Consider the following 12,032-nt stretch of genomic DNA (forward strand, 5'->3'; position numbering starts at 1 on the left):
CCGAAAACAAAGTCTAGACTCACATCAGTATCACAAATAAGGAGGCATTTATCTTTAATCGCCGTACCCACAATTTCAATGTCCCAGTAGCTGTAGCATTAGTATACCCTAGAAGAAGAGATTTGAATTGAGCAGTTGTCACTCATAAGTAGAAGATTCATGCGTACTGAGAGATGCGAAGTCGTATGTCTCTTACTCTCGGTCTTGCTTGATCAGACTTCAAATCAATCAGTCTGGTCTATGTACGATAACTACATCGCCGGATGTAGACTGGGGGAAAGCAAAGGGCGATGAAGATCGCCTTGATAGAAGACTAAGTTGGTAACGCCATGGTTTACGTCACGGTATAGCGGCATTGTAAACACACCTTCTGTCGTCGTTGTTGTTTTGAAACTGCCAAGGGAAAGAACGAGGAATTGGGGATATCAGATCGTTGGTCTAACAACTAGTCTCACTGTCTCATCGAGAGACGAAATTTCGACGTATCCAGCATCCGAGTGAGGAAGAGATGAATGGCTGGTATATACTGAAGATGTGCTTTCGTATCTGGATGTATGACTGCATAGGTACGAATTGGGTGTTGTTACGCCAAACGAGTAATGTTCGAACTGGTTCTTTGTGGTGTTAGTCGCCAATCATATCACCATTGCCATCTCTCACACCCAGGAAGTTTATCTGGCACGCATTGGAACGATTGCTTCGCTTTCGTATCAGCATTCCAACCTTTTACGCGTAAAATACCACATATCCCTTATCCACACTACCCGATGTTGCACTTTCCCTTGTAGTACAACTCTCAACACCCTCCATGCGAAGCATTCACAAGTCAGAAAGTAAGAACCATTCATACTCCAGAACCGCTGACACAAGCATGACCTCATCGCAGTCACAACCACAGCACACACGCAAAGCAACGATATATCGAGTAGAGAAAAAAAGCCGCAATGTGATATTGCTACTACCAACAACCCTCAATCAAAAGGGAAGGGAGTCCACAGTTACACTCCCCCAATCTTTCCAAACTCCAAAAAGGCAACCCATGGTATGTATAAATGCGCGCTTTCAAATTCCAAACACCCCTTTCAATCGATCCTTCTCTCACCAAACTTCCCACTCTCCTTTTTCTTTCCACAAGTGAAAAGTTTTCTACATAACGGTGCAAGGAATGCAGCAGCAACTGCAATCGTCGGTGCTGATACAGCTGCACTTGCCGCCCTGGGGTTTGACGATGGAGCCGGCGGTGGAGGCGATGGAGGAGGAGGCTGAGGCGGGCATGATTGCGAGTTTTACGCTGGTATTCGGAGTATGCGAATCGAGGATGTAGCGAGGTTGGGAGGACGCAAGGAGAGTGAGTGGCTAGGGACGCAAGTGTTTAGGAGTGTTGCGCTATGACGTTTGTTAGAGTCTCCTTGGGCTGGTCTTCGAGGATGCGCAACGGGCGCGTGAAGGGGACTTACGGTGTGCGTGGTGGGATAGAAGGGAGAGGTGGATAATGTGGAGAAAGTAACGAGTTGGGGTTTGAGAGGGAGGACAGAGGGAGATTAAGGTTGTCGTATAACGGTTTCCTGGCCTTGCTTCAATGCTGCTGCGCGTGGCGCGCTAGGCCAATGACATGCCGACGCTAGCGCCGACATGACGTCGCCTGCGTGGCTGTGAACGTGGCTGACGCGCTTGCATTCTGAGATGGATGCATGTAGAAGAAAGAATGGAAGAGAAACGTGGCGATTTTTCAAGTTAATTGAATTGTTTCATATCTATCAGTTGATGAACCCATAAGAAATGGTATCGCGAAAAACGATCAAAAAACACAACACCGTGCCTTGACGCAAAACATAGCCTTTCATATAACATCCGAGACCCTACACATCCCTCCAAGTTGGCTGTCCTCTCTCTGCAAAAGGCGTCTTGATCGCTGTAGAAAGTTAGTCCCGCTTAGGATGTTGATTGTGGGAAGCCTACCATTGCTGTCACCAAACGGATCGTTTTCGTCTTCCTCGGGCTCGCTGTCCGATTCAATACGCTGCTTGTTAGCCATGGGAGAAGTAGGCATAGGGATGCTCGTGGGTCGCGGTGGCTTTGGTGGAGGAGCCTCATTCATGTCCATGTTGGCCATGGCCGCTTCAGCAGCGGAAACATTGCCTGCCTCGTTGTCGCTGTCGCTGTCATCATCAATGCTTTTGTCCATGATTTCAAATGCCATTAGTCCCTTGACTAGCTCATCATTGGCATTGAGTAGACCGCCAATGTACTGTTCCGACTCAACGAGGTGAATGTAGCGCAGAATTTGACGGCGTAGTTGTTTGCAGGTCTCAAAGCGGCGCATGACTTCTGCGTTTTCGCTGACTCGCTGTTGCTCACGATTGATAAGTTGCAATCCATTCAATAGATTTGTGCTGGCAACGTTTGCTGATGCGATGGTCTCGAGCATCTGTCCCTTCTCTCTTTCGAGATTGAACGGCTGTCGCTTGGTCTTCTTGTCTTTCTTGTCCCTCCTGCTGAACAATGAAGAACTGGTGGAGGTACTAGGACCGGGTGCAACAGGAGCAATCGTCCTGGACGGCGAACTTTGAGATGGTTCGGACCACCTATTTCGAGGAGGAGATTCCGAGTGCTCCTCACGTTCGCGGGCGGCTTCAGCGTCTTGCTGCCGCACTATACGGGACTGTTGCGGCTGCGGGCGTTTAGTTCGAGGCAGCTCCTTGTGCAGCGCCGCTATTCTTTCTAGGCCAGGTTTTCCCTTGTACTCGGCTGCCCATCCGCGAAACAGGACATTGGCTTTCTGTCGTACATCGGGATCTACTGTATCGTCTCTAGCCAAGATACGAAGTCGCTCTAAGAGGGGCTCATCTGCAAAGGTTTTTTGGAATCTTGTACCCGCATTTTGGATCAATGCATCCAGTATGACAAGGGCACGTATTTGGCGATGTGCATTGCCGTATTTGCTATAGTGGTGTTAGAACCCAGTATCAGCCAGGCTAAGTCTTCACTCACAGCTTCTTGCGCAAAGCTCGAGCTGCTTCTGTTGGTCCAGATGCTTGGATGCGAATAACCTCAATAAGGTCAACGACTCCACCAATATCCTAAGCCACTTAGCAGCGAAAATGTAGGCAGTTTGTGGGACTTACATTTTCTTCGTATTGCTCGCTTGTCAGTCGGTCAATCTGGACCGTTACGGCCGAAAACACGTGCTTCTATTGCCGGAACCAGGACTTTAGTGACTTGTGACAGTGTTCAAAGAAACATAAAGGACAGGGGTTTTCGGATATGGGTAGTTCTGCATATGTCTCTGGCTCTTTGTGATAGTGTAGGCCCTTGATAGTAGAGAGAACTTTGAATTTGCCTGATTTGGGTAAACTCTGCTTTGGGGAAGAAAGGGCTTGAGGGTCACATGAATAGTAGCGATAGGTGACAGAAGGACGGCCCGGCGACTGGCCAGCAACAAGTGGCTCAACATCGATGCGCTGGACTTTGGGGACCATGGCTGAGTGGAGGGGAGTTTGGGAGGAGCGGCGCAGGAAATGGGAAGGGGTACACTGATGAAAGGGGGCAATTCTGGGGTTCAGGTGGCTTTGTATGCGACTGAATGGGAATGTTGCTTACCGGCATTTGCGATGGCCTTGGGATGGACAGCTGCTATATTTGGATACAGAAAAAGCAAAATAGTCGTGAATGGAATATTCGTTCTGTTGTTACGAAGTGCTGCGGATCTGCACAGATAGGTGAATCGGTTTCCTCACCACGGTTTGGAAGAAGTTTGGAAGCTGATTTGGGGGTAGGGATCTGGCGTTACAGATAAGAATAGAACAGCACGTGGACCGGGGAGAACACGTGCGGGCGAAACGTGTGGGAAAGAGAGTTGTCCGAGAACTGCAGAGCTCGTGTTCTATGAAGGGAAGATGTTGTAGGTACACGCGGTATGCGGTGACGCTATCGCTGCCTTGATCCGGAGGCAGGTCACCCCGCAGTGGGGGGCTGAGTAAGGAAGTCACAGCCCACACGCCCATCACCTACTCCCCTCCCCAACCAACTCTTGGGCCCCAATCTTCACTATCTACTGCATATCATCTGACTCGTAATCGAATCCACAGAGACTGAACATAATCCTTGGAGTGAAAGAACGACTAAGATGGTGATAGAGAATGACATCGACGACGCGTGAGAGGCCCTAAACGCGTGCCTTCATCACTTCAAACCCCTTATCTTTCACCATTGTCAACTAACACGAAGCCTGCAGGCAATCTCACCTGCCTCAGGTTTCTTCGGGATTTACAGCAATCAACCACGGGCAGGTATATCGTGAACAGCTCTTGACGCCCGAATCATCGGCGGCCACATCAGTCCCGCCGAACCCAGCCTCATCAAGGGCGATCGGCAGCCCGCGACGACGGCACAATCCAAATGTTGCTCGATACCTCGGCTTGGGCAGCACCATTGTGCCAGATCATCTCAAGAACTATGCGCCACGGCTAGCAAGACCAGACAGTCCACTAGTTGAGTCTGGGCGAAAGCGCCTGCGGCAGGCTGATGACAAGATTATACAGCGTAGCTCCCGCACAAGAGGGCTTCAAGGCGGACTCGCAGCATCGACATCAGCACCTACGCTATACAGTACTCAATATTCTCAAACTACCTATGACACAAATGACAGTATATCCATTATGAACAGCCAGGCTTTGCCCCAGCCATACTTTGCTCAGCCTGAAGTTTCGCACGTGACTCCGATGAGCACTCTTGACTCAGAGACCGTGCGAATGAATAGTCAAGACGCGGTGAAAGGACCACATCCTGAGAGCCCCTATTTGTCACTACCTGATCAAGGAGAAAACGATGTAATCGGTATATGTCCGGGTACTAACGACAGCAACGTGCTTTGTCGAGACAATGACGACATGAATACCACCAGCGATGATTATGAGTTCGATATCACGGACGATGAACTACTCACTTTAGCTTCGGGTTTTGATGAAACGCGTTTCGACGTCCCTCACAACGTCTCAAGCTCACTGGCAAAGTCCTATCCTAAAGATAATGAACAGATGCACGCTAGCGATGACTGTAGTGAAAATGCACCTGAGGAAGCGCCTGCTATCAACACCTCTCAGCACACTCGCAAGAAGTTCATATCTCCAGTTACTCTAACTACCCGTCTATTGACGGTCACCAGCGATGAGGGATCTGCAAATGCTCGGGCCCCGATTGTCAGACCTCCATTTCCGAAACCAGCTCGCGACCGCTCGCCTATCATAGGCCTTTCGTCGAATGTTATACTCAGAACATGTTTCCGGATCGGTGAAGCAGCCAACCAGAGCCATCAAGCATCAAAGTCAGGGCAACAGATGCTCATCGAGCTGTATGCCAGGGTGCTTACTTCGGAGCGGACTGAGAAGCATCAGTATTTTACCTTCTGCGACCTTTTCCACGCTAATCCTCCACACGTGAAGGGCGTCTACGATGCAGTTATATGGAAGGCGGTTCCGCTTTTCGAATATGACAGTAGGCGGCTGTTGCAACAAGGACGGATGTGTCGATGTATCGGGACGATGAAGCGCAATGGCAAAGAGAGATTTATGGTTGTTCATAACATATGGGAGGCGACTTGGGAAGATATTGAGTGGGTGGAGGGCATTGTGGGCTTTTAAGGTGTGGTTGGGGCAACGGGCACATGTGAGACGATCTGTCAGCGATCTAGGCGCGATAATGATTCTTGGGGAATGTGAATATGGGGAGATGCTCGATTAGGGTTTGTCACGGGGTCCGATGGAGATGATTTGTAGCCGAGTGCTGGGTGAGGCACCAATAAAGGTAACAGAGGGTGAGGTTGCTTGTGGCCCGCACGTGACGATAGGAGGCCCTGATTAGCAGCCGCCCCGCTTTGGTGACATTGACGTCGAGCGAGGCGGGCCGGGCGTATCAATCGCAACCAAGGTTCATTCCTGTTCACAGCGCGTGGCTAATATAATGAGTCTCGCCAGTCGCCCTGCAGAACCCTCCTTCCTCTTCCCTGGTTGCAATGTTGACGGCCACGACGACGCCAGACATCACTAGCAGACGCGAACCCGGTGACCGCGAAGGCGCCGTAATGGCGTCGCAGGTAGTGACAACACCACCAAAGACGCAGTCGCCCAAAGCACGGTCTCTCTCCGACAGCACACCCCGTCTTGAGCCATCGCCAAAAATCCATGAATCCGCACGCATGTCAAAGGACGACCACACCATCGATGCCAGCCCCAGCACCCCTCGCCGCCCAGACTTCCTCTCCAGAGGCCTCTCTCTGCAGATGCCCCCAAGAGAGTCGCACATGCCTAGCCCCGCCCACTTTGCTGCGCGTGTACCTCTCTCACCGCAACTAGATGCGCGCAACACGTATGCCTCCCCTGGGTCCGTCCTGCCCCGCCGCTCCCGTGGTGCCGAATTCTCGAGAGCCTGCACCAATCTCCATCATTCGACGCTCCCTGACCAGTCGTCCCCCGACTCCTCGCCAACCATCACGCAAAAGGGCATCAAGATACCACCGCGGAAGCCTCGCTCCAACTCGATGCTCATGGAATCGCCCAACGTGAGCTTGCATGGGAGTGGATGGAGCCATGGGGATAGGACGGCGCCTTCGAGCTCGGTTGGAAGCATTAACATGATGGGATCTGAAGACTCGAGCAGTTCTTCAGACGAGGTGGACCCATTAGACCCTGATGATCACGACGACCCCATGATCACGACACCACAGGCTAAGACCAATGTTTTGTTTCCAGGTCTCGGCTCAGGCAACAACGGGATCTGGGCAAATCTCTTCTCCCCCGGGGCACAACCCAACTTTGCAAGCATGCACCGCGCTAGACTGCGTAAGGGCCGAAGTAGGAAAAGTTCGAGCTCCGCCAGTGGGCATAGCTCAATGGCCAGTCCTGGCCCAGGGTCACCGCCGAATGGTAAGGAAGGTGGGTATTTTGCCCGCGAAGCAGCAATACGCAAGGCAGGCTCGCGGAGAGAGAGCCTTTCGCTTTTTGCCAACGACCTTCACATATCCTCTGGTAACGATAGTGGCGATGAAGCTGTCAATTTACCTCAGACCCCTGGCGTAGTGAGGCGGGCGGTTACACGGAGAGGCAACTTGCTTGTACGTTCCTTTTTATTCTTGTCTTGCTACTCGAACTGCATATGCTAACTTGACCAGCCAAAATCGAGACAATTTGGCCGCATCAGAGCCGAGTTATTCGAAGAGGCGGCACCCGTAGATAGCGAGTTCCGCCGTGAAGCCGAAATCATACGGCAAGTAAGAGAAAGTGATGTAGACCAGGAAAGGACTTCAGTCACCGCCCAGTCCTCGCCTAGCCTTCTACCTGCCGTTCCTGGACTGGATGGACCACTGGAAGGAGTACCGGAAGAAGGTGACGAAAGCAGCATGAGTCTCGACAACTCCAACGCTAAGGGATTGTTTGGTGTGTTTGGTAATCTGCACAGCACTGGCAGAAATTCAACAAGCCATGGCTTCTGGAATCAACGTGCAGCTCACACTCCTCCCCCATCCTTCCCTCGAGCGGAATCATCAGCAATGAGTGAAGACATGAACATGGATTCGCCAATCATCGGCCCCAACGGTGGGGCATCTCGGGCGTCCACACCCGGGCCTATGCAACCCCCCACGGCAGCTGAAGCGCTGAAGAAGTCAAATAAACGCCGGCGAGATGATGACTTTGACGAAGCCTCAATCAAACGCCGTGCTGTCTCGCCTGGCGTCAGCGTTCATAACAGTCCCGTCATTTCTCAGTCGCCTGCTCAGCGGGACGGAGGCCTATGGGGAACAAGCGCCAAAGCAAGCAGAGAAACATCCATCAGTGGGCACTCGTATGGTGAGCGCTCAAATAGCGGAGGCAGTATGAGTATGACGCCCACATTAGGGCCAAAGAGGGTAGGTCTACAAGGCATGACTGACACGAGTGATGGGTTGATGAAGATGAGCATCGAGTAGGTGCGCAAAATGCGTTGTTTCACAAACTACGGGAAGTACACGGTATTGGTTTCATTTCTGACATGGTGTTGAGGGCAAGGGGAATTGAACGTACATGACTAGTTCATTCTTGCACAGGCTTTTTTTTGAATAGATACCCATTTATCATCTTTCATACTGTCACCAAGCGCCTGCCGCATTCTGGGTTCTGTGTCTGCTCTGCGTGTACGCGGAGTGAGGGGTGGCCCCTGCACTCCCGCTGGACCCCGCCCCGCTGGGCTCCTCCGCCCTCGATGTGCCAGCACAACAAGCAATTGCTGCAACAAACAACCGCAAAAATGTCACGAACAACAGCCCTCTCTTCCTTTATCGATAGCGCACCGCCGGGTGAGGTATATCCCCCTCTAGCACTGCATATTGTTCGTGTTACAGCGCCGACTGACCAGCAATACAGCTCGCGGATGTCACCAAGGCAATCAAGTCAATCCTCGGTGACGACTCTGTACAGAACGAGCTCTCTCCTGCATTCCAAAAGTACAACGAAGAGCAATTCGCTACGACCAAGCTCCCCGGCGGAAGCACTGAGGTCCTAGTCAGCCAGTACAACTCGCTGGGCGACGGCAGGTACTACGACATTGACACGCAGAGCTCGTTTGATTTCGACCATGTCACTGGCAAGGCAAGCGCCGTGCAGAGCTACGTAATAGAAACTGCCAATGACGACCTTCTGTACGTCTATCTCCGCATCTCCAGGCGCTGGTGCCCAAAGAGATGGCAGCATGCTAACCCCCCACCCCAGCAAGAGCCTCAACAAAGCCCTGAGCACACACGCTGCAGAACACTACCCCAAGTCCTCACACGGCGTGTACCCAATCCCCTCATCCTCCAACTTCGCCATCATCACCGTCGCAAACAAGTACTCGCCCACAAACTACTGGAACGGCCGCTGGCGCAGCTCATACATCTACGACTCATCCTCGGGTAGCATCACAGGCAGCATAAAAGTCGACGTGCACTACTACGAAGATGGTAACGTGCGCCTGCTTACCACCAAGGAGATCAGCGTTAATGGTAGCGGCGCCAGCGGACCGGAGGTCGTGAGGAAGATTGCGGCTGAGGAGAAGAAGTACCAGGAGGATTTGAACAAGGCGTTTGCCAGTTTGAGTGAGGGCGCGTTCAAGTCGCTGAGGAGACAGCTGCCGATTACCAGGCAGAAGATTGAGTGGGAGAAGATTAGTGGGTACAGGTTGGGTCAGGATATTGGCGGTGGAAGGAGGTGAGAAGGTGGCTTTGAACAGACGATGACGATGGTTTGTCGGGAGGGTTTGTCAATGGGCGGGGGCGATTCGTAGCGATATACCTAGCATGAATGAAGTACTGATTGCGTGTGATTAACAAGTTCTTCTTGATCTATCTATCCATAGATCTCTAATGATGCTAGAGGAATGTATCGTGGTTAGTGTTATTCCCCACCAACAGAAACCAAAACGCTTCACACAACACAGCAATAATTCCAGATTAGATTTTCGATTGAGGAAAATGGGTGTCATACGCATGTACATAAAATCCAAACGAGAAAAGTAAACATGACCATGAATCCGCAAGAACGACGTAAATCAACCACTCAAAAAAGAACGCCCGCTGATTGAAGAGAGAGAGAGAGACGAAACAAGCCTGTCTCAGTCTTCCCTTCTCTCTCCTGCCCACCCCCCACCCTGAGAACAAAAGGGGGAAAAAAGGAAAGGAAAACGCCAAACGAACCGATTCTAGGTTCCTGTATACACAACGTGGACTGAACGACCCCACCTTTTCCGTGGGAAGTATTCAAAGTCGTGAAGAAGAAAGAAGGAGGAGGAGAAGAAAAAGAAGAAGAAAAAGCTGGTATGTATTCTTCCCTCATGTGGCATTGGATAATGGAGAGAGAGAGAGAGAGAATAAAAGGAAAAAGAAAAGTGGAAGGGAAAATTTATTTAGTGATGAAACCGAGGTAATCAGCGACGATGAGGGTAACCATACTGTTGATTTCCATTAGTTGGGATATTCAAAAGTTAAAAAAAAGGTGAGGAAGGAGGAAGAAGAAACTTACGCATGGGGCGCAATGCGCACATAATAAGTTCCAAAGCCACGATAGAACCTGAGCAAACCTTCTTCTTTGGCGACCTTCTTGAAGCAATCAAACATGCCCTTGTACGGCAACGTTCCATCGGGCGCACGCGTCTGCTTCTGGAGGCGTGTCTTCATAAAGTCAAAGGGGAGAGATAGGAAACTGGCGAAGAAACCGGCGATAGCACTGGCGGTGAGGGTCTGGGAGCGGCTTGACAAACTCGTGTTTTGCAGCTGCTGCTTTGCCTCTGAGAAGAAGGCGAGCTGGCCAAAGTTGAGGGCCATGGCGCGTACGACGGTCGGGTAGCTGCCAGCCCAGAGGCGGGTGACGCCTTCGGCCTTGCTTATTCGCACGAGGGCGTCGATGACGGAGGAGTAGTTTGCACGCTGGGCGGCGGGCTTGAGGCCGTCGGATTGCATGCGGATGAGGGCGAGGTCAGCGGGGTTGCCGACAATGGCGGCGAGACCGCCGGCTGCGAGACCAGCGCCTGCGCGCTCCTTGAAGCCGATTGAAGTGCCGTTTTCTTTTGCACGTGCGCTTAGGGTCTTCATGAAGGTGTCGAAGAAGCCGAGCCGGGCGGTCGTGTATACGGCTTGGCGTAAGATGCCGGCGCTGAGTCCCGTGTAGAGATCTAGCACTTTGCCCTGTGCAACAATGTCTCGGAGCACGCTGATGGGTGTGGGCTTGGGGCCGGTTTTGACACCCTCGCCGGCGAGTTGGAGGCGTACTTTGACCATGTCGACGGGCTGGATGACTGTTGTTGCGGTCATGCCTGCGATGCCGCCGTTTACAAACGGTAGTGCTGCACGCATAAATGGTGTGTGGAGAAAGTCTGAAGTTGCCTTCCTGGGGTTCTCGGCTGCTTTGGACATGGCGGAGGAAGCGTCGCTGAGGACTGATTCTGAGGATTGCTTTGCGTTTTCGAGGGCGCGGGCAGCAGGCATCTTAAAGGTATTGGTGGTGGCTGTTGCAGTTGACATGGCAGGCGTCAGCAACTACACGTAGTCCTAGCTCGAAGGATTTTTCGTGTGTGAATGGGGGTAAATGATATAAAATGGTAGTGCTGTTGGGTATAACGCTTCGCTATGCTGGAATGATCAAACGGGGAAAGCAATCTAGGAGAGGACTGAAGTTGGAAAAGTCGACAAAGGAGACCGCCGTCTTAACTCTATATGCCCAGGCACGATGAAACTACGACATGACGCGCGCCTGTGGCTCCAAGCCACTTGCAAGAGCCTCATGTTGCGATACAGGTTCCAGACGGTATGCGCCGCGGCCGTGGACATTGTCGAGGCTAGCCTGCTATGACATGGATGTACAGTTTGCGCCCGACGCACAGTAGACATTGCAAAGTGGGCTTGTGACGGAAAACGTCTCCGTGTGCAATGGCCCTCCTCTTTCCGATCATACCCGCGTCGTCACATAGGGGGCACACAACATGTCGGTGAATAAGAAGAAAGGGTGTTGGGGCGTACCTCGTGCTATGGAGTCTGTGCGGAGGTGGATGTCCCGGTCCGAGTAGGAGACGAGTGGGGTGTGGGTCGGGTGGGCTTGGAAAGTGGATGCGTGCAATGGATGGCGTACGTGCGTTGGACGGCCGGCTTCAGTGAGTGCTTCAACAATGTTTGCAAGACAAAGTGCTGAGGATGTGAGCAAGATAAACGAGGCTGGAGGTTCAGTGAAGAAGTGAAGAGGTCAGAAATAGCACGATTGCCTACGTATTGTCAACAAGTCAGTCCACTGGTGCCATGAATTGAGGGGTTGAACGGCCTTTCCCCGCATCGCCGTCCTACCCAGCGAGCCACTGATATGGAGAGCTGCTGTTATGCGCATTTCCATGGCTGTCCGTCCAATCAAGCCTGACGAGTTGCCTGTGCTCTGATGCCATGGTCGCCTCACACGCTCCAACGCCATGGCGGAGTACCAAAAGCTGGAGGCGCTTGTGTCGCGTGTCGGACCCAACCTCTTGTCCGTCCCTCTCTCCGACGG

The 12,032-nt window shown here is 52.0% G+C and overlaps 6 protein-coding genes across 6 annotated transcripts; 3 read left to right on the forward strand and 3 right to left on the reverse strand.

The window, feature by feature from the left end:
• Nucleotides 1-1,859: 1,859 nt before the first annotated feature.
• COCCADRAFT_36006 (uncharacterized protein) lies at nucleotides 1,860-3,479 on the reverse strand (the record flags this gene model as incomplete). Its single annotated transcript, XM_007713190.1, has 5 exons — nucleotides 1,860-1,912; nucleotides 1,960-2,942; nucleotides 2,992-3,080; nucleotides 3,126-3,191; nucleotides 3,330-3,479. 5 exons carry the CDS (start codon nucleotides 3,477-3,479, stop codon nucleotides 1,860-1,862), a joined length of 1,341 nt encoding a protein of 446 aa, XP_007711380.1.
• Nucleotides 3,480-3,689: 210 nt separating this feature from the next.
• On the reverse strand, nucleotides 3,690-4,004 carry COCCADRAFT_93763 (uncharacterized protein; the record flags this gene model as incomplete). The annotated part of the gene is made up of 1 exon (XM_007713191.1): nucleotides 3,690-4,004. One exon carries the CDS (start codon nucleotides 4,002-4,004, stop codon nucleotides 3,690-3,692), a length of 315 nt encoding a protein of 104 aa, XP_007711381.1.
• Nucleotides 4,005-4,126: 122 nt separating this feature from the next.
• On the forward strand, nucleotides 4,127-5,639 carry COCCADRAFT_25533 (uncharacterized protein; the record flags this gene model as incomplete). The annotated part of the gene is made up of 2 exons (XM_007713161.1): nucleotides 4,127-4,155; nucleotides 4,235-5,639. 2 exons carry the CDS (start codon nucleotides 4,127-4,129, stop codon nucleotides 5,637-5,639), a joined length of 1,434 nt encoding a protein of 477 aa, XP_007711351.1.
• A 371-nt stretch (nucleotides 5,640-6,010) lies between these two features.
• Nucleotides 6,011-7,960, forward strand: COCCADRAFT_36008 (uncharacterized protein; the record flags this gene model as incomplete). The annotated part of the gene is made up of 2 exons (XM_007713192.1): nucleotides 6,011-7,108; nucleotides 7,166-7,960. The coding sequence occupies 2 exons, from the start codon at nucleotides 6,011-6,013 to the stop codon at nucleotides 7,958-7,960; spliced, it is 1,893 nt and encodes a 630-aa protein (XP_007711382.1).
• A 317-nt stretch (nucleotides 7,961-8,277) lies between these two features.
• Nucleotides 8,278-9,219, forward strand: COCCADRAFT_93694 (uncharacterized protein; the record flags this gene model as incomplete). Its single annotated transcript, XM_007713193.1, has 3 exons — nucleotides 8,278-8,331; nucleotides 8,394-8,668; nucleotides 8,739-9,219. 3 exons carry the CDS (start codon nucleotides 8,278-8,280, stop codon nucleotides 9,217-9,219), a joined length of 810 nt encoding a protein of 269 aa, XP_007711383.1.
• A 686-nt stretch (nucleotides 9,220-9,905) lies between these two features.
• On the reverse strand, nucleotides 9,906-11,023 carry COCCADRAFT_4288 (uncharacterized protein; the record flags this gene model as incomplete). Its single annotated transcript, XM_007713149.1, has 2 exons — nucleotides 9,906-9,954; nucleotides 10,026-11,023. 2 exons carry the CDS (start codon nucleotides 11,021-11,023, stop codon nucleotides 9,906-9,908), a joined length of 1,047 nt encoding a protein of 348 aa, XP_007711339.1.
• Nucleotides 11,024-12,032: the final 1,009 nt, after the last annotated feature.

Source organism: Bipolaris zeicola (genome assembly GCF_000523435.1).
Source record: "Bipolaris zeicola 26-R-13 unplaced genomic scaffold scaffold_56, whole genome shotgun sequence".
In the NCBI taxonomy this organism is placed as follows: Eukaryota; Fungi; Ascomycota; class Dothideomycetes; order Pleosporales; family Pleosporaceae; genus Bipolaris; species Bipolaris zeicola.